The following is a 21,147-nucleotide window of genomic DNA, read 5'->3' as shown; positions in this document are numbered from 1 at the left end:
AAGAAGGGCCAAAAGGCCTGTTTCTGTGCTGTAGTTTCAATGGTTTCTATGGTTTAGGGGGAAACTTCTTCACTCAGAGAGTGGTGGGAGTGTGGAACGAGCTGCCAACAGACGTGGTAAATGCGGGCTCACTCAAGTTTTAATAATAAATTGGATAGATACATGGATTGGAGAGGTCTGGAGTGTTGTGGACTGGGAGCATGTCAATGGGACTAGTGGAATAAAGTTTTGGCACAGACTAGGAGGGCCGAATGGCCTGTTTTCTGTGCTGTAGTGTTCTATGGTTCTATGATCTTCTGTTAACATATCCAATTGAAACTCAACTTCTTAAAGATAAAACTCAATTTTACATTCACGGAGATAAATCAGGCAAAGTATTGGCCAACCAATTAAAAACTTCTGTAGTTAAATGACAAATTGAAGAAATTTGCAAAACTAATGGTGATAGGACAAATGATTACTCTGAAATAAATGATACCTTTAGAGAATTCTTTTTTAAACTTTGTAGTTCTAACTCCCCTCAGGATAATACTGTAATGAACAATTTTTTAGATCAATTAAATATCCCTGCACTTTCTGCAGATAATTGCAAACAGATCGATGAACCCATTTCTTATAAGGAAATAGCCGATGCTATGCGTTTATTACATTGGGGAAGGCTCCAAGTCCAGATAGATTTTCTGAAGAATTTTATAAGGCTTTTTCTTCATTAATGATACTGTAGTTATACTTAGTCTTAGTTAGTCTTTTTGGATTCTTTCTAATTAGGTAGGTTGCATCAAACTTTTTATGAAGCTTTTATTTCACTTATCCTAAAAAGGAACAAGGATCTAACTGAATACTCTTCCTATAGGCCAATTTCATTACTTAATGTAGATACTAAAATTCTTTCTAAAGTTCTGGCTCATAGGATTGAAAATATTTTACCTTCTATTATTTCTGATGATCAGACTGGATTTACTAAAAACCGACATTCCCATTTTAATATACGCCGTGTATTAAATGTTATTTACTCCTTCTCAGGAGATATCGGAATGTGTGATATCCTTAGATGCTGAGAAGGCTTTCGATCGGGTTGAATAGAATTATTTATTTAAAACCTTAGAAAAATTTAATTTTAGACCAGATTTTATTCAATGGATTAAATTACTTTTTTTAGCTTCTGCTCGAGTTCTTACTAATTTTCAAAATTCCAAACCATTTAAGCTTCACCACGGAACTAGACAAGTTCTCCATTTAGTCCTTTGCTTTTTGATTTAGCTTTAGAACCCCTTCCTATTGCTTTTCGAGAATCTAATGATATCTGTGGTATTTCAAGGAGAGGTATCACCCACAAAATCTCGCTTTACGCTGATGATATATTGCTTTTTATCTCTAATGTTGAGATTTTGGTTACCTTGTGCACTTTCTTTACTCTCCTGTTTTTTTTCAGGATATAAATAGAACCTACATGAGAATGAATTATTTCCGTTAAATAATTTGTTTTCAGTTAATACTAATCTTCCTCTTAAAATTGTAAAGAGTTGTATTTATTTGGGTGTAACAATCACTAAGAATTACAAATACCTGTTTAAAGAAAACTTTCTTACTTTAATGAACCATGTAAAAAAGATATTATTAAATTCGTCACCTCTTTCAATATCGTTGATTGGATGAATTAATTCTATTAAAATGAATATTCTACCTAAATTTATATATCTTTTTCACGCTTTACCCGTTTTTATTACTAAATCCTTTTTTGACTCTCTTGGATCTATCTTATTCTCCTATATATGGAAAAATAAATGTCCTTGTTTAAATAAAGTTCATCTTCAAGAACCTAAAAAGTCTGGAGGTTTAGCCTTACCTAATTTTAGGTTTTATTACTGGGCAGTTAATATACGATATCTTACGTTTTGGATATATTAATCGTGTAGACTGTCCGGTATGGGTTTCTTTAGAAGCTAATTCTGTTAATAAATTTTTTATTATTTCTCTTCTTGGATCCTCACTTGCTTTATTTGTAAGTAAACTAACTGATAATTTAATAGGTAAACATACTCTGAGGATCTGGATACAATTTAGAGAACATTTTGGTTTATTGATATTTTCCCTTTCTAGTCCCATTTATTCTAATTTTTTTTAAACCCTCCATGACTGATTTAGTTTTTAAAGAATAGGACAGGTTGGGTATTAAATGTTTTTGGGATCTGTTTGTTGGAGAAAATCTTTTTTCATTTGAGCAATTATCAGCTAAATATAGCCTACTCAAAACTCACTTTTTTAGATATCTACAAATCAGAGACTTTCTAAGATCTTGATTATGCACATTTCCTATAAGCTCAGATAAAAACTTACTAAATGTAATTTTTAATTTGACACCTTTTTATAATGATTCAATATCTAATATTTATGGTATGTTACTGGAGACAAGGAATGTTCCTTTAGACAAAATTAAGAATCTCTGGGAACAAGACTTACAGACATCAATATCTGGGGAAACTTAGAATGAAATTTTTAAACTGATTATTACATCATCGCTATGTGTTCACCATTCCTTCATACAGTTTAAGGTGGCGCATAGAATCCATATGACTAAAGATAAGCTATCTCATTTTTATTCAGATATATCTCTCTACTGTGACAGATTCAATAATGGAGAAGCTTCATTAATTCATATGTTTTGGACTTGTCCAGGTCTTGAAAAATATTGGAAGGAAGTTTTTCAAACTTTTTCTTTACTTTCCAAAGTCAATTTTAAGCCTAATCTTCTGATGGCCCTATTTGGTATTGTTGCTGGACAAGATATCAAGTTGAAGACATCAGATTTACATATTTTGGCCTTTAGCTCTCTTATAGCTAGGAGGGCGCTTTTGTTTAAATGGACAGATGTTTCTCCTCCTCCTGATGCTCAATGGTTATGCAGTGTTATGTCATGCTTAGATTTAGAGAAGATTCGTTGTTCAATTTCTGAATCTCGTCAAGACTTTCAAACATTGTGGGGACCCTTTCCGAATTCGTTGTTTAAATTTAGATGTTGGCTATTATTAATTTTTATTATACGAGAATGTATTTTACCTTTTTTTTCTCCTTAATTAACAGATTTGGTCTTGGTAGGGATTAGATTTTTTTTGTAATAAATTAGTATATTTCAATATAACTTCGACTAACCTACATGAATATGGGGTAATGAGATTGTTATTATGAATAGATATAATGTAATTGGTAGCTGTTTTTTTTCGACCTTTATATATACTTCTGTACTTTGTATTCTTTTATGTGGAAACTAATTAAAATTTTGAAAGGGAAAATAAAAACATGGCTGATTATGAAGGTCATGAAGCTGAAATCAGATATAATGGTTTTATAGCTGATTAAAGGTAACTGCAGGGGCTTGTGGGAAGACTTGGCCAGAATTGATTGGAAGGGCACCCTAGCAAGGAAGATGTTGTTATTATGTCCAAAATAGACTTTATTCAAATCAAGTCAAGTCAAATTTATTTATAAAGCACATTTAAAAACAACCCATGTTGACCAAAGTGCTGTACAAACCCTAACAGGTAGCTAGAATCACAAATACAAGAAACACTATTATAAACAACAAGGCACACAGCTTATAGGCACAAAATAAACAACACATGAGCCTAGGCACAAGTCAAAAATCAGCCACATCAGGAAGATTCAAACACTAGTGAATAAAGGTAAGTTTTGAGCCTGGACTTAAAAGAGTCAATGGAGGAGGCAGATCTGAAAGGGAGGGGAATGCTGTTCCACAGTCTAGGGGCTACAACAGCAAAGGTGTGGTCACCCCTGAACTTAAACTTAGATTGCGGGACAGCCAGCAGCCCCAAGTCAGCTGACCTGAGGGACCTGGAAGTAGAATAAGGGGTTAGAAGGTCTGTGATATTGAAGGCGGCCAGCCCAGTTAGGGCTTTATAAACAAACAGAAGAACCTTAAAATCAATTCTAAACCCTACTGGTAGCCAGTGGAGAGAGGCCAGGATAGAAGTAATATGGTCCCTCTTCCGGGCACCTGTCAGGAGCCTGGCTGCGGTGTTCTGGACCAGTTGCAGGCGGGACAGGACGACTGACTAATCCCAGGGAGTTGGAGTAGTCCAAGCGGGAGGATATAAGGACGTGAATGACTTTCCAGAGATCTTTGAAAGAGAGAAATGACTTGATTTTGGCAATAGTATGAAGCTGGAAAAAAACTGGCTTTTACTACCACATTAACTTGTTTGTCAAACTTAAAGGCGGAATCAAATACCACACCAAGGTTTTTGACATGGGGTTTGACAAGGGTGGACAGGTTACCAGGACTGTTGGTAATCACTTTGATGGCATCAGGGGAGCCAAATAGGACAAGTTCAGACTTGCCTTCATTCAGCTGTAGGAAGTTTTGTGCCATCCAACACTATGTCCTCAAGGCAGTTCATGAGGCTGACTAGATTTGACTGGTGGTTTGGTTTCAAGGGGAGATAAAGCTGTGTATCATCAGCATAACAATGGAAGGAAATATTGTATTTTTGAATGATTTGGCTAAGGAGAAGCATGTATATAGAGAAAAGAATAGGACCCAGGATGGAACCTTGTGGGACCCCACAGGAGAAACTAGCTGGAGAAGAGGAAAATTTGCCTATGTTGACGGAGAAGCTTCTATTTTTGAGCAGGATATGAACCAATTCAAGGCAGTGCCATCAACACCAAACCCGTACTGGAGACGGTCTATTAAAATGGCATGATCCACAGTATCGAATGTTGCGCTGAGGTCAAGAAGAATTAGGATGGCAGAGTCACCTGAGTCGGTAGAGAGGAGGAGATCATTGCACACTTTTAGCAGGGCAGACTCTGTGCTATGATAAGCCTTAAAACCTGACTGAAATCTTTCCAAGATGTTGTTTTGGTGTAGGTAGGGCAGCAATTGACTAAGAATAACCTTTTAGAGAACCTTTGACAGGAATGGAAGTTTAGAAATAGGTCTGTAGTTACTAGTTAAGGTAGGGTCTAAGTTGGGTTTTTTCAGGAGGGACTGGACCACGGCGCACTTGAAACAGGTTGGAACTGTACCAGTGGCCAGGGAACTGTTGATAATAGAGAGGATGCTGGGACCGGCTATGTCAAAGACATCCTTCAGGAGGGCAGTGGGGACAATGTCAAGGGGGCAGGTTACAGATTTCATGGTGAAACAATCTTTGTAAGGGAGGGTAGCGTGATGGGTTGGAAACAGGCCAGTTTGGATGAACAGACCAGTGAGACAGTTAGGTCACGGGTGAAGGGGGGGCAAATGGTCATTCTAATATCTTCAACTTTGCTAATGAAGAATTTTTTAAATTCTTCGCATTTAGCAGGGGACACATCTAAACTAATACTGGGGGCAGGACAAATGACAGAATTTATGGTACTGAATAAGACCTTGGGATTATGAGAGTTGTTCGAAATTGGGTCAGAAAAGTATTTTGCTCTTGCAGCCTTAACTGCATCTTGATATTTGTGAAGATTGTATCTCAAAATTTCAAAGGAAATTTGAATCTTCCACTTTCGTTCGGATATTCTGCACTTCCTCCTCAGGGCTCTGGTGGTATCATTAAGCCAAGGCAGACCTTTAGGCTTAGGCTTTTTGAATTCAAGGGGAGCAACAGTACTCAGAATAAAAGAGCAGGTGGTATTAAATAAGGAAGTAAGTTCCTTAAGTTATTCATTAAGCCAAGGAAGACCTTTAGGATTAGGCTTTTTGAATTTAACTATGATTGAACGGTGGAACAGACTTGACAGGCTAAATGGCTTAAATACAGTTAAGTGCACCTCCAGTGCCATATTAAGTATGCTGATGACACAACTGTTGTTGGCCAGATCAAAGGTGATAACAAAACAGCATATAGGAGGGAGATAGAAAATCTGGATGAATGGTCCCGCAACAATCTCCTCTGTCACTCAATGTCAGCAAAACCAATGTGCTGATTATTGACATCAAAGTTGCTGGTGAATGCAGCAGGCCAGGCAGCATTTCTAGGAAGAGGTACAGTTGACGTTTTGGGCTGAGATCCTTCGACAGGACTAACTGAAGGAAGAGCTAGTAAGAGATTTGAAAGTGGGAAGGGGAGGGGGAGGTCCAAAATGATAGGAGGAGACAGGAGGGGGCGGGATGGAGCCAAGAACTAGACAGGTGATTGGCAAAAGGGATATGAGAGGATCATAGGACAGGAGGCCCAGGGAGAAGGAAAAGGAGGAGGGGGGGAAAAACGTCGGTGCGGGAGCAAGGAGTGCTCGAGGTCGACGGACGACTGGAGGTCGGAGGATCAGCCGTTGTAGGTAGGCCGAGGAAGATTGGGAATACCTAGGCATTACCTGAGGAGGAAGGTAAAACTGCGCAGGCGCGGGTGACGTCAGCGGCAAGTGCGGAGTTTAAAAAGAGGCCCACTTTCAGGCACGGGCAGTGTCGGTGCGTGCAGCGGAGTTCGCGGGAGCAGGGTGCTGGGCTTTGGCTCAGTGGGCTTCGGCGTAAGGGGGTCTTCGGTGAGAGATAATCAGTGAGCCTGAGTACGTGCTTGCTGAGGAAAAAGGGTAAGGTCGGTAGGTACTTTCTCATTTATTCTGATTAATCTGGGATCAGGTAATGGGGGAGATAGAGCAATGGTGTGCTCCGTATGCAGTATGTGGGAGGTCAGGGTCAACGCAGTTGTCCCTGATGACCACACCTGCAGAAGGTGCATCCAGCTGCAGCTCCTATCAGAGCGAGTTAGGGAATTGGAGCTGGAGCTGGATGAACTACGGATCATTCGGGAGGCAGAGACAGAGATAGATAAGAGTTATTGGGAGGTAGTCACACCGAGAAAACGGGAGGTAGGCAACTGAGTGACTGTCAGGAGATGGAGGGGGAGCAGGCAGAGAATGCAGAGCACCCCTGTGGCCGTTCCCATCAACAATAAGTATACTGTTTTGGATACTGTTGGTGGGGATGACCTACCAGGAACAAGTTGCAGTGGTCCTGTCTCTGGCACTGAGGTTGGACCCTCGACATAGAAGAGGAGGAGGGAATAGAGGACAGCGGTAGTGATAGGGGATCCTATAGTCAGGGGGGCAGATAGGAGATTTTGTGGGGGAGATCGGGAGTCTCGGATGGTATGTTGCCTCCCTGGTGCCGGGGTCCGGGACATCTCAGATCTGGTGCAAGTTATCCTCGAGAGGGAGGGCAAGAATCCAGATGTTGTGGTCCATGTAGGGACCAACGACATGGGTAGGAAGAGTGAGGGGGTTCTGCGTAGTGAGTTCAGGGAGTTAGGTGCGAAGCTGAAGGGCAGGACCTCCAGGGTAACAATCTCAAGATTGCCTCCTGTGCTACGTGTGAGTGAGGCAAGGAACAGAAGGATTATACAGATCAATACGTGGCTGAGAGGATGGTGCAGGAGGGAGGGCTTCAGGTTTTTAGATAATTGAGCTTTCTTCCAGGGAAGGTGGGATCCGTTCCGATGGGACGGTTTACACCTGAACTGGAGGGGTACTAACATTCTTGCAGGAAAGTTTGCTAGTGCTGCTTGGGGGGCGTTAAACTAAATTTGCAGGGGTCAGGGATCCAGAATGTGGGAGAGGATAGCGAGATGAAGTAGAAAGGACAGGTGGGGATTACACGGTTCCAGAATATTAAGTGTGAAGTAGAGAAAGGTGCGGTGGAATGAGTGATAAGGAGGATACATGTGCAGAGGGATGGTCTGACGGAGCATGGAGTTAAATGTGCAGAAAGAGTAAGTAAATTTAAGAAGGACAACAAAGTTCAAGGGGCGTATAGCCCGGTGAGAGTTCGGGGAGCTGGGTTATGCACGATAGGTAGCGATTTAAACAGAGAGAGGAGAAATGGGTTAAAAATTATATATCTGAATGCGCGAAGTGTCAGAAATAAGGCGGATGAGCTTGAAGCTCAGGTGCGAATGGGTAACTATAATGTTGTTGGGATAACGGAGACATGGCTGCAGGGCAATCAGACCTGGGAATTGAATGTACAAGGGTATATGTGCTAACGAAGGGACAGAAAGGTGGGCAGAGGGGGTGGGGTGGCCCTGTTGGTGAGAAATGAGATTCAGTCCCTTGCAAGGGGGGACATAGAATCAGGAGAAGTAGAGTCAGTGTGGATAGAACTGAGGAACAGTAAGGGCAAAAAGACCCTAATAGGTGTTATCTACAGGCCCCCAGACAGTAGCATGGATATTGGGTGCAAGTTGAATAAGGAGTTAACAATGGCATGTGGCAAAGGAAATGTCGCAGTAGTTATGGGGGATTTCAACATGCAGGTGAACTGCAAAAATCAGGTTGGTACTGGACCCCAGGATAGGGAGTTTGTAGAGTGCCTACGGGATGCATTTTTGGAGCAGCTTGTAGGAGAGCCGACCAGGAATAAGGCTATTCTAGATTTAGTGTTGTGCAATGAACAGGATTTGATAAGTGATCTTGAAGTAAAGGAGCCATTAGGAGGTAGTGACCATAATATGATGTTTTTATCTGCAAGTTGAGAGGGATAAGGGCAGATCAGAAGTGTCAGTATTGCAGTTGAACAAAGGAGACTATGGAGCCATGAGGGAGGAGCTGGCCAAAGTTGACTGGTCGGATATCCTAGCAGAAAAGGCAGTGGAACAGCAATGGCAGGTATTCTTGGGAATAATGCACAAGGTGCAAAATCAGTTCATCCCCCGGAGAAGGAAGGATTCAAAGGGGGGAAAGTGGCCACAGTGGTTGTCAAAGGAAGTCAGAGATAGCATAGCATTAAAAAGAAGATGTATAACAGAGCTAAGGTGAGTGGGAAGACGGATGATTGGGAAATTTTTAAGGAGCAACAGAACTTAACTAAAAAGGCAATACAGGGAGAAAAAATGAGGTATGAACGCAAGCTAGTTAGGAATATAAAGGAGGATAGCAAAAGTTTTTTTAGGTATGTGAAGAGAAGGAAGATTGTTAAGAACAATGTTGGGCCCTTGAAGAATGAATTGGGAGAAATTGTTATGGGAAACAGAGAAATGGCAGACGAATTTAATAAGTACTTTGGATCTGTCTTCACTAGGGAAGACACAAGCAATCTCCCAGATGTATGGGTGGGCCAAGGACATAGGGTAACAGAGGAACTGAAACAGATTGACATTAAGAAGGAAACGGTGATGAGTAGACTGATGGGACTGAAGGCTAACAAATCCCCAGGTCCAGATGGTCTGCATCCTAGGGTACTAAAGGAGGTGGCTCTGGAAATTGCGGATGCATTGGTGATCATTTTCCAATGTTCCTTAGATTCAGGATCAGTTCCTGAGGATTGGCGAATGGCTAATGTTATCCCACTTTTTAAGAAAGGAGGGAGGGAGAAAACAGAGAACTATCGCCCTGTTAGCCTAACATCAATAGTGGGGAAGATGCTAGAGTCCATTATTAAAGATGAAATAGCGGCATATCTTCATAGCAGTGATAAGACTGGGCTGAGCCAGCATGGATTTACCAAGGACAAATCATGCTCGACTAATCTATTGGAGTTTTTCGAAGATGTAACGAGGAAGATAGATGCGGGAGATCCAGTTGATGTGATGTACCTTGACTTTCAGAAGGCATTTGATAAGGTACCACATAGGAGATTGGTGGGTAAAATCAGAGCTCATGGCATTGGGGGGAGGATATTGACATGGATAGAAAACTGGTTGGCAGATAAAAAGCAAAGGGTAGCAGTGAATGGGTGTTTCTCGGAATGGCAGGTGGTGACCAGTGGGGTGCCACAGGGCTCGGTATTGGGACCACAGCTGTTTACGATTTACATCAATGATTTAGAGGAAAGCATTGTGAATAACATCAGCAAGTTTGCTGATGATACTCAGCTGGGTGGCAGTGTGACATGATGAGGATGTTAGGAGAATTCAAGGTGACTTGGATAGGCTGGGTGAGTGGGCAGAAACTTGGCAGATGGCGTTTAATGTGAATAAGTGTGAGGTTATTCACTTTAGGAGCAAGAACAGGAAGGCAGATTATTATCTGAACGGTGTGGAGTTAGGTAAGGGTGAAATACAAAGAGATCTAGGAGTACTTGTTCATCAGTCTCTGAAGGTGAATGAGCAAGTGCAGCAGGCAGTGAAGAACGCTAATGGAATGTTGACCTTTATTACAAAGGGAATTGAGTACAAGAGCAAGGAAATCCTTTTGCATTTGTACAGGTGGTGAGACCACACCTGGAGTATTGTGTGCAGTTTTGGTCTCCAGGGTTAAAGAAGGACATCCTGGCTGTGGAGGAGGTGCAGCGTAGATTCACTAGGTTAATTCCTGGGACGTCCGGACTGTCTTATGCAGAGAGGTTAGAGAGACTGGGCTTGTACACGCTGGAATTAAGGAGATTGAGGGGGGATCTGATTGAGACATATAAGATTATTAAGGGATTGGACAAAATAGAGGCAGGAAATATTTTCCAGATGCTGGGAGAGTCCAGTACCAGAGGGCATGGTTTAAGAATAAGGGGTAGGTCATTTAGGACAGAGTTGAGGAGGAACTTCTTCTCCCAGAGAGTTGTGGAGGTGTGGAACGCGCTGCCTCAGAAGGCAGTGGAGGCCAATTCTCTGGATGCTTTCAAGAAGGAGCTAGATAGGTATCTTGTGGATAGGGGAATCAAGAGTTATGGGGACAAGGCAGGAACCGGGTATTGATAGTAGATGATCAGCCATGATCTCAGAATGGTGGTGCAGGCTCGAAGGGCCAAATGGTCTACTTCTGCACCTATTGTCTATAACCCAGAGGATGGGCAAGGGGTATAGTCAGAGGGACAGAGGGAGAAAAAGGAGAGAAAGAAAGAATGTGTGTATATAAATAAATAACGGATGGGATACAAGGGGGCAGTGGGGCATTAGCGGAAGTTAGAGAAGTCAATCTTCATGCCATCAGGTTGGAGGCTACTCAGACGGAATATAAGGTGTTGTTCCTCCAACCTGAGTGTGGCTTCATCTTTACAGCAGAGGAGGCTGTGGATAGACATATCAGAATGGGAATGGGATGTGGAATTAAAATGTGTGACCCCTGGGAGATCCTGCTTTCTCTGGCGAACAGAGTGTAGGTGTTCAGCAAAACGATCTCCCAGTCTGCGTCGGGTCTCACCAGTATATAGAAGGCCACGTCGGGAGCAACGGGCACAGTATATCACCCCAGCCGACTCACAGGTGAAGTGTCGCCTCACCTGGAAGGACTGTCTGTGGCCCTGAATGGTGGTAACGGAGGAAATGTAAGGGCATGTGTAGCACTTGTTCCGCTTACAAGGATAAGTGCCAGGAGGGAGATTGGTGCGGAGGGAAGGGGGGGACAAATGGACAAGGGAGTCGCGTAGGGAGCGATCCCTGCGGAAAGCAGAGCGGGGGGGTGTAGGGAAAGATGTGCTTAGTGGTGGGATCCTGTTGGAGGTGGCAGTAGTTACGGAGAATAATATGTTGAACCCAGAGGCTGGTGGCGTGGTAGGTGAGGACCAGGGGAACCCTATACCTAGTGTGGTGGCAGGAGGATGGAGTTAGAGCAGATGTGCGTGAAATGGGGGAGGTGTGTTTGAGAGCAGGGTTGATAGTGGAGGAAGGGAAGCCCCTTTCTTTAAAAAATGAGGGCATCTCCCTCGTCCTGGAATGAAAAGCCTTATCCTGAGAGGAGATGTGGCGGAGACGGAGGAATTTTGAGAAGGGGATGGCATTTTTGCAAGAGACAGGGTGTGAAGAGGAATAGTCCAGATAGCTGTGAGAGTCAGTAGTCTTATAGTAGACATCAGTAGATAAGTTGTCTCCAGAGATAGAGACAGAAAGATCTAGAAAGGGGAGGGAGATGTCGGAAATGGACCAGGTAAACTTGAGGGGTGAAAGTTGGAGGCAAAGTTAATGAAGTCAACAAGCTCAGCATGCATGCGGGAAGCAGCAAGGAGACGATCATGAAGAATTCCACAGGTTCCATGCTGGGAAAACGAAGTAACAGTCACAGAAGATCTCAGCCATTGTGTTGTATTCCGAAATCCATGTAGAGATATTACAAGATGACAGTCACGGAATAGTCCTTAGCACAAATGGTCACCACATAACACCCGAATACATGTAAGGGTTAATGAAAGTGGTTGCCACAGAATACTCCGAAAATCAGGTATAGATCATATGAAGTGACAGTCACATATCCAATATGCACTGTGTGCCGCTCATTCACCCAATCCTTTGGGCATGGGAAAGTATTAAACTTCCCCCATTACTGTTGCTAGCTCCTGCTCGCAGTCCTCTATCTCTATCTCTATCTCTATCTCTTCAGAAGTTTTCTAATGACTGCCATAGTTGGATGCATCAGCAAGGGAGATGAGGCTGAGTACCGGGCTGTGGTAAGAAACATTGTCACGTGGTGTGTGCAGAATTATCTGCTGCTTAATGCGAAAAAGACTAAGGAGCTGGTGGTAGACCTGAGGAGAGCTAAGGTACCGGTGACCCCTGTTTCCATCCAGGGGTCAGTGTGGACATGGTGGAGGATTACAAATACCTGGGGATACGAATTGATAATAAACTGGACTGGTCAAAGTACACTGAGGCTATCTACAAGAAGGGTCAGAACCGTCTCTATTTCCTGAGGAGACTGAGGTCCTTCAACATCTGCTGGACGATGCTGAGGATGTTCTACGAGTCTGTGGTGGCCAGTGCTATCATGTTTGCTGTTGTGTGCTGGGGCAGCAGGCTGAGGGTAGCAGACACCAACAGAATCAACAAACTCATTTGTAAGGCCAGTGATGTTGTGGGGATGGAACTGGACACTCTGATGCTGGTGTCTGAAAAGAGGATGCTGTCCAAGTTGCATGCCATCTTGGACAATGTCTCCCATCCACTAGATAATGTACTGGGTGGGCACAGGAGTACATTCAGCCAGAGACTCATTCCTCCGAGATGCAACACAGAGCATCATAGGAAGTCATTCCTGCCTGTGGCCATCAAACTTTACAACTCCTCCCTTGGAGGGTCAGACACTCTGAGCCAATAGGCTGGTCCTGGACTTATTTCTGGCATAATTTACATATTACTATTTAACTATTTATGATTTTATTACTATTTAATTATTTATGGTGCAACTGTAATGAAAACCAATTTCCCCCGGGGTCAATAAACATAGAAACATAGAAAATAGGTGCAGGAGTAGGCCATTCGGCCCTTCGAGCCTGCACCGCCATTTATTATGATCATGGCTGATCATTCAACTCAGAACACCGCCCCAGCCTTCCCTCCATACCCCCTGACCCCCGTAGCCACAAGGGCCATATCTAACTCCCTCTTAAATATAGCCAATGAACTGGCCTCAACTGTTTCCTGTGGCAGAGAATTCCACAGATTCACCACTCTCTGTGTGAAGAAGTTTTTCCTAATCTGGGTCCTAAAAGGCTTCCCCTCTATCCTCAAACTGTGACCCCTCGTTCTGGACTTCCCCAACATCGGGAACAATCTTCCTGCATCTAGCCTGTCCAATCCCTTTAGGATCTTATACGTTTCAATCAGATCCCCCCTCAATCTTCTAAATTCCAACGAGTACAAGCCCAGTTCATCCAGTTTTTCTTCACATGAAAGTCCTGCCATCCCAGGAATCAATCTGGTGAACCTTCTCTGTACTCCCTCTATGGCAAGGATGTCTTTCCTCAGATTAGGGGACCAAAACTGCACACAATACTTCAGGTGTGGTCTCACCAAGGCCTTGTACAACTGCAGTAGTACCTCCCTGCTCCTGTACTCAAATCCTCTCGCTATAAATGCCAGCATACCATTCGCCTTTTTCACCACCTGCTGTACCTGCATGCCCACTTTCAATGACTGGTGTATAATGACACCCAGGTCTCGTTGCACCTCCCCTTTTCCTAATCGGCCACCATTCAGATAATAATCTGTTTTCCTATTTTTGCCACCAAAGTGGATAACTTCACATTTATCCACATTAAATTGCATCTGCCATGAATTTGCCCATTCACCCAACCTATCCAAGTCACCCTGCATCCTCTTAGCATCCTCCTCACAGCTAACACTGCCACCCAGCTTCGTGTCATCCGCAAACTTGGAGATGCTGCATTTAATTCCCTCATCCAAGTCATTAATATATATTGTAAACAACTGGGGTCCCAGCACTGAGCCTTGCGGTACCCCACTAGTCACCGCCTGCCATTCTGAAAAGGTCCCGTTTATTCCCACTCTTTGCTTCCTGTCTGCTAACCAACTCTCCACCCACACCAATACCTTACCCCCAATACCGTGTGCTTTAAGTTTGCACACTAATCTCCTGTGTGGGACCTTGTCAAAAGCCTTCTGAAAATCCAAATATACCACATCCACTGGTTCTCCCCTATCCACTCTACTAGTTACATCCTCAAAAAATTCTATGAGATTCGTCAGACATGATTTTCCTTTCACAAATCCATGCTGACTTTGTCCGATCATTTCACCGCTTTCCAAATGTGCTGTTATCACATCCTTGATAACAGACTCCAGCAGTTTCCCTACCACCGACGTTAGGCTAACCGGTCTATAATTCCCCGGTTTCTCTCTCCCTCCTTTTTTAAAAAGTGGAGTTACATTAAAGTATGACTATGACTATCTCTATCTCTATTCATTGAGGCTCCTTTTCATTGACTACGGTTCTGCCTTTAATACCATTATTCCAAATAAACTGATTCCTAAGCTCCAGAACCTGGGCCTTCGCACTCAGATCTGCAGCTGGAGTTTCAACTTCCTCACAGAGAGGACCCAGGCTGTGAAAATAGGGGACGAGCTGTCCTCTACAATCACTCTGAGCACCGGTGCCCCACAAGGCTGTGTACTCAGCCCCCTGCTGTACTCACTGTACACCCATGTTTGTGTAGCCAAGTTTCCATCAAACTCAATATATAGGTTTGCTGATGACACAACAATTGTAGGCTGTATCTCGGGTAATGATGAGTTTGAGTACAGAGAGGAAATTAAGAACCTGGTGGCATGGTGCAAAGAAAATAACCTATCCCTCAACGTCAGCAAGATGAAGGAATTGGTTGTTGACTTCAGAAGGAGTAGTGGACCGCACGACCCAATTTACATCAGTGGTGCGCAAGTGGAACAGGTCAAAGGCTTTAAGTTCCTCGGGGTCAATATCACAAATGACCTGACTTGGTCCAACCAAACAGAGTCCACTGCCAAGAAGGCCCACCAGCGCCTTTACTTCCTGAGAAAGCTAAAGAAATTTGGCCTGTCCCCTAAAACCCTCACTAATTTTTATAGATGCACCGTAGAAAGCATTCTTCTAGGGTGCATCACAACCTGGTATGGAAGTTGTCCTGTCCAAGACCGGATGAAGCTGCAGAAGATTGTGAACACAGCGCAGCACATCACACAAACCGATCTTCCGTCCTTGGACTCACTTTACACCGCACGCTGTCGGAGCAGTGCTGCCAGGATAATCAAGGAAACAACCCACCCAGCCAACACACTTTTCGTCCCTCTTCCCTTCGGGAGAAGGCTCAGGAGCTTGAAGACTCATACGGCTAGATTTGGGAACAGCTTCTTTCCAACTGTGATAAGACTGCTGAACAGATCCTGACCCGGATCTGGGCCGTACCCTCCAAATATGCAGACCTGCATCTTGGTTTTTTGCACTACCTTACTTTCCATTTTCTATTTTCTATTTATGATCTATAATTTAAATTTTTAATATTTACTATCGATTTGTAATCCAGGGAGTGGGAAGCGCAGAATCAAATATCGCTGTGATGATTGCACGTTCTAATAGCAATTGTTTGGCGACAATAAAGTAACGCCCAGTCCCCAGTCCTAGTCATTCCAATCAATGAGGTGATATTGGAGGTGTGCATTATAGAGGTGCCCTGCCCTATAAAAAAGACACACAAAGCACAAAGTCAGGTTACTGACAGAGCCTGCTCTTCTCAAACAAAGTCTGTTTATTAGCACCATGCCTCAATCAAAACAACTTTCAGAGAATCTTAGAAGAAGAATTGTAGAGATGCATGAAGCTGGAAGAGGCTAAAAAAGTATTTCTAAAGACCTGAGTGTTCATCAGTAAGAGAAATTGTCTACAAATGGAGGAAACTCAGTACTGTTGCTACTCTCCTTAGGAGTGGGCATCCTGCAAAGATCACACCAAGAGCACAATATGCAATGTTGAAGGAGGTGAAAAAGAACCCAGGGATAACAGCAAAAGACCTGTAGTAATCTCTAGAACGTGCTGAAGTCTCTGGTCATGTGTCCACTATAAGAAAAACACTGACAAGAATGGTGTTCACGGAAGGACACCATGGAGGAGACCATTGGTCTCCAAAACAAAAACATTGCTGCACATCACAAGTTTTGCAAAAGACCACCTGGATGTCCTAAAAACCCTTTTGGAACAATGTTCTGTGGACAGATGAGACAAAAGTTGAACTTTTTGATAGAAATGCATATTGCTATGTTTGGAGGAAAAAGAGCCCTGCACACCAATACCAAAACCTCATCCCAACTGTGGAACATCATGGTTTGGAGCTACTTTGCTGCCTCAGGGCCTGGACAGCTCGCAATCATTGAGGAAACAATGAATTTAAAAGTGTATCAAGACATTTTACAGGAGAATGTCAGGGTAGCAATCTGTCACCTGAAGCTTAATAGAAGTTGGATAATACAACAAGACAATGATCTGAAAGATGAGGAAATCAACAACAGAATGGTTTAAAAAGAAGAAAATTAATGTTTTGGAATGGGTGAGTCATAGTCCTGACCTTAATCCTATAGAAATGTTGTGCAAGCAGTTCATGCAAGGAAGCCCAGCAACATCCCAGAGTTGAAGAAGTTTTGTAAGGAGGAATGGCCTAAAATTCCTCCAAGCCAATGTGCAGGGCTGATGAACAGTTGTTGAAAGCAAAGGTTCACATACTTTTTCTATCAAATACATGTAATAATCGATCATTTTTCTCAAAGAAAAAAAATGAACAAATATGTTTTTGTGTTATTTAATTGGGTTTTCTATCTAGTTTTAGGACTTGTGTGAAGATCTGATCACATTTTAAGTCATATTTATGCAGAAATAGAGAAAATTCTAAAGGGTTCACAAACTTTCTAGCATCACCATATGTAAAGTATGCAAACATTATACAGCCTTGAGATTCATCTCCTAACAGGCAGCCACGAAACAAAGAAACTTCAAAAAAAAATTTTTAAAGACTGTCAAACAACCAATGTGCAGAGAGGAAAAAACACCTCATGCCCATGAAACAATAACCACAAGCAAGCAGCGTTCTGAATTGGATGACCACAAAGAGAGTCCCATAGTTCAATGCAGAGCCGAGTCGTGGAGCAGTGATCAGAACCGGTCCGTCCCTCACCTCGGGCCCCAATGTCTTAATGTTTTCAGTCTGGCCCAGTGCCTGAATCGATGTCCAAACATCAGATTCAATTGCTCTGGGGCCAGGATGACACCACTTTGATTCGGCCCACACTTGTCCTTACCGATTCAGCCCTGTGCTTATGTCTCCATCCAAACATCGAATTCAGTTGATTGGGTACACTGTGGTGCCCAGAGCTCACTGCCTTGATTAGGCCTGTAACTAACATTATGGATTTGGTATGGCACGTAAATTTCCATCCAAACATCAAGTTGAGTGGACTTGGTACACTTTGGTACCTGGACCTCACTGCCTTGATTTGGCCTGTAGCTGATCTTTCAGGTTTGGCGTGGTGCTTAAAATGATTGAACCTCTGGTCTTCTTCGCTCTCGGGGACAGGCCTGCCACCTCACCTTGCCTCTGTACTGCCACATTGAATTGCCTTCAAGTCTAACGTGAAGTTACAGACTATTACTTGCAATGATTATTTGGCAGAAAATGTGTGATTAACAAAGTATTTAGTTGTTTTCCCTGTTTCGTTAGCCACCAGTGAGAAGTTGCTGCGTTTTAGCAGCACCATCTTAAACTGGAATCCCACATTTTGTGTATGTGTTACTCAAGATTTCCATCTTAATTGTTTACAATAGTGATTGCCTTGTTCTGATTAAATATTTAGAGCATTATTCTGAAGATATACTTAGTACAATATAGATTCTGCCGTTTGTTTAATAGCAAACATAGAGTTGGAAGGGCATGGCATATTGGCATTTCTAACATATCACCAGTGCCATCAACGGGAATTTATTATTACTACAACTGTCAGTGAAAATTTTGTATGGGTAGTAACAAACTTGCATTAATAACAATTTAGATATGGAATTGATGTGAATTTAAAAATTATATTGAAAAGTGTTTGATCCAAGATGAGAGAGAGAGTTGGGAGAGGAATACTATTCTTACATTGATTGTTGAGACAGTGTTTTCTTTTGTGAGAGACTAAGACAGAATTAAGTACATGTGAACAGTAATGTATAGATCGTGGAGCTTAAATTTTATTTCTGCATATAAAAGTAATCAAAGTTTGACACAAGATTGATTCATCTAAATGAAAGGATTATCATTTGCATGCCAGAGAGCAAAATTTATTCAGGTTGCTTCATTTGGAATTTTGATCTTTCTGACCAAAATTGAAGCACTTTGTGGAAATAGAACTTCACTGTCAATACATAACAAAAGTGATCCATTGTAGTATTTATGACAGGATCAAAGGTAAATTAATTGTTACTACAAAACCAAATGGAATATTGTTCAGAAATTTGGAACAATTTCATGTGAACGATAAACATTTAATTAACTTGCAGAAAATCAATTAATGTACTACAGAATCAGGTTTATTGTCACTGATATATGTTGTGGAAGCTGTTGTATAAATTACAAAATGCGCAAAACAAAGAGTTCGTGTTCTCGTGGCAGAGAGAATGAAGCTATTTCTAAAACATTGACTGGGGGTCAACAGGCTCTTGTACCTCTTGTACTTCTATCTTAAAGTACAGACCTACATAGTAAATAGTTGGCTCTTACAGAAAATAGCTGAGCTGTCTGTTCTTAGCAGGGGCACTGATGGAATAGTGGTAGTAAAATGGATATCTAGGAACACAGGACCGCATTATTGCCCAAATTGCAGGTAAGATCTTTGGAGTACTTCCCTCAACTGTTAAAGGTTGTCTTAAATCATGATTTCCTTTTCCTTCCAGCAAGAGAGAAGAGGTCCTGGGTTTTTTTTAGAACAATTGGAAACCATTTTTCTTTTATCCGGCACTCAACCCATTTCTCTTGATAAAACAATTCTCAAGCTCATCCCTGCACTAACTCAAGAAAAATCTAAAGGCTTATAACTCCCATTATTTGAAAATTCCAATATCTAACATACAATTTATCAATCAATTCATTTCACTGTTGCGAACGATTGTGGAAATTAATTTTGAATTTTATCTCTCTGAATTTTATTCATGCTATATTGAAATAAATGTCTTCTGTTGACCAGTGAGAAATAACTTGGGGGTTGCTTGCTGATAAGGTAATGCATGCATTCAGTGGGCAGTAATTTTATTCTAAGTACAGTCTGCACTCTTATCTACAGCATTTTTTTCAAGTTTTTTTTTCTATTGTAGGAAGACAATATTATAGTGACTAAGGATTTTCGCCGAATTGAAAATGGCTATCAGATGGAAGCAGAGGTACCATCTTTTTTAACTTTGCATAAACTTGTAAGAACATGCAGGGTATAAGTTATCCATGGCAATAAATTGATTATAATAATTATGGGCAAATAAATATTTGTTACCATTGGTTTTGATTTCATTTGAAAAGGCAAAGTTGATTGCTGAATACAAACAGTTCATTTCAGTTACATATATAATGTATTTGTAGAGTACTAGCAAATGTATTTGTAAATTTCAGTCTTGTTGATAGAATTTGTACATTTTATTTTCTTTATGGCAGTGAGTTAATTAGTTTACTAGGTAGGGTACTTTTCAAGGCTTAGTTTACTGCTCTCATTTTGCTCGACGTGCATCCTGCTCTGAGACTTCCATTATTGATAATGACTGTTAGCTTCCAGAGCATCCACCTACTGCTAAAATCATCCAGTTATTTCTTTTACTTTAAACACTTTTTTTTTAAAAGTATTCAGGATTTTAAAGGTGTTATTATGAATTCTCATATGCACCCAAGGCCCATCAGTCATTGTTTCAGACTTACTCAAGTTCTTGGCTTGTTTTCTGGTACTAGCTGTTGCTGCTTCCTGGAAAAAGTACAAGACTCAAATATTTTAATTTTGCTCTCAATTTCTATTATTCTCCCACTTTCTAGTGGTCGATATATCACTCTTCCCTTCCCTTTTGTGGTTTTTCTATCTCCTTCTGAGAAGATATGGAGTGACTAAATTCCTGCAGCTATGTTGACTAAAAATCCTCTCTCCCTGCTCTTGTAAGCATTCTTTTGTCCCAGGTTTTTTCTGTCCCCACCACAGCCATTTTGATGGCAAGCCTCCCATATCTTTAAGATGTCTTCCTTGTTTCCTTGATAATACCTTTGCTTCTATAATAATTGATTAGATCTTCACTCTGTTTCAAACACTGCATTCTCATTGCTCGCCTTCCAGCCAAAGGAGTTTTTCCTTTGGAGGCACATTCAGCCAACATGTTCAGTGGCACAGTATCTGTTACTTCCTCATTCTTTTGAGATTCCACTACCAGATACATCTTCCCTCTCCTTGCCTTCCCTTCCAGTATCCCAAAGGGAGTATTTACAACTCCATGGTTTGCTCAACCACATGCACTTATCAGCCAAAAACTAGAGATGCCATACCTGCCAATTTACCTCCTCCTATCTCACGATTCTGCTACTTGAACAGTTGTTTGATGTGAAACAGCAATTCACATGTACTTCTAATTGAGAATTCAATTCTCTATTCACAATACATGCTCTCCTCTTGAAATGACTGAAAACAGCGGGTGACTGCTTTACAAAAATCTTGAGTTTCCATTGGCACTTTAATCACCCGTTCTACTCCTGCACATCCAAATCTGCTTTTGGTCTCTTATACTATTTTAATGAAGCCTATGTAAGCTCAAGGAACGCCACATCATCTTCCGTTTAAATGTATTGTAGCTCTCAGGAATTAGTATTGAACTCAATACTTTCCGGTAGCCATCACTATTTTGCCTGTCTCTAAAAACAAACTGTTCTGATGTAAGCTTATCCACTTGTAGCATGAAATAGAACATAGAACATAGAATAGTACAGCATAGTACAGGCCCTTTGGCCCACAATGTTGT

General features: G+C 41.8%; 1 protein-coding gene across 1 annotated transcript in view; it reads left to right on the top strand.

Moving 5' to 3' along the window:
- Positions 1 to 21,147, top strand: part of irak1bp1 (interleukin-1 receptor-associated kinase 1 binding protein 1) — a 46,822-nt gene that overhangs the window by 12,185 nt on the left and 13,490 nt on the right. The window contains exon 2 of the mRNA XM_072250231.1: positions 19,480 to 19,545. Within this exon, the coding sequence (XP_072106332.1) occupies positions 19,480 to 19,545 (66 nt within the window). The remainder of the gene's footprint in view (positions 1 to 19,479; positions 19,546 to 21,147) is intronic.

This window comes from Mobula birostris, chromosome 2, assembly GCF_030028105.1.
Source record: "Mobula birostris isolate sMobBir1 chromosome 2, sMobBir1.hap1, whole genome shotgun sequence".
Classification (NCBI taxonomy): domain Eukaryota; kingdom Metazoa; phylum Chordata; class Chondrichthyes; order Myliobatiformes; family Myliobatidae; genus Mobula; species Mobula birostris.
This window is presented reverse-complemented; position numbering and strand designations above follow the sequence as displayed.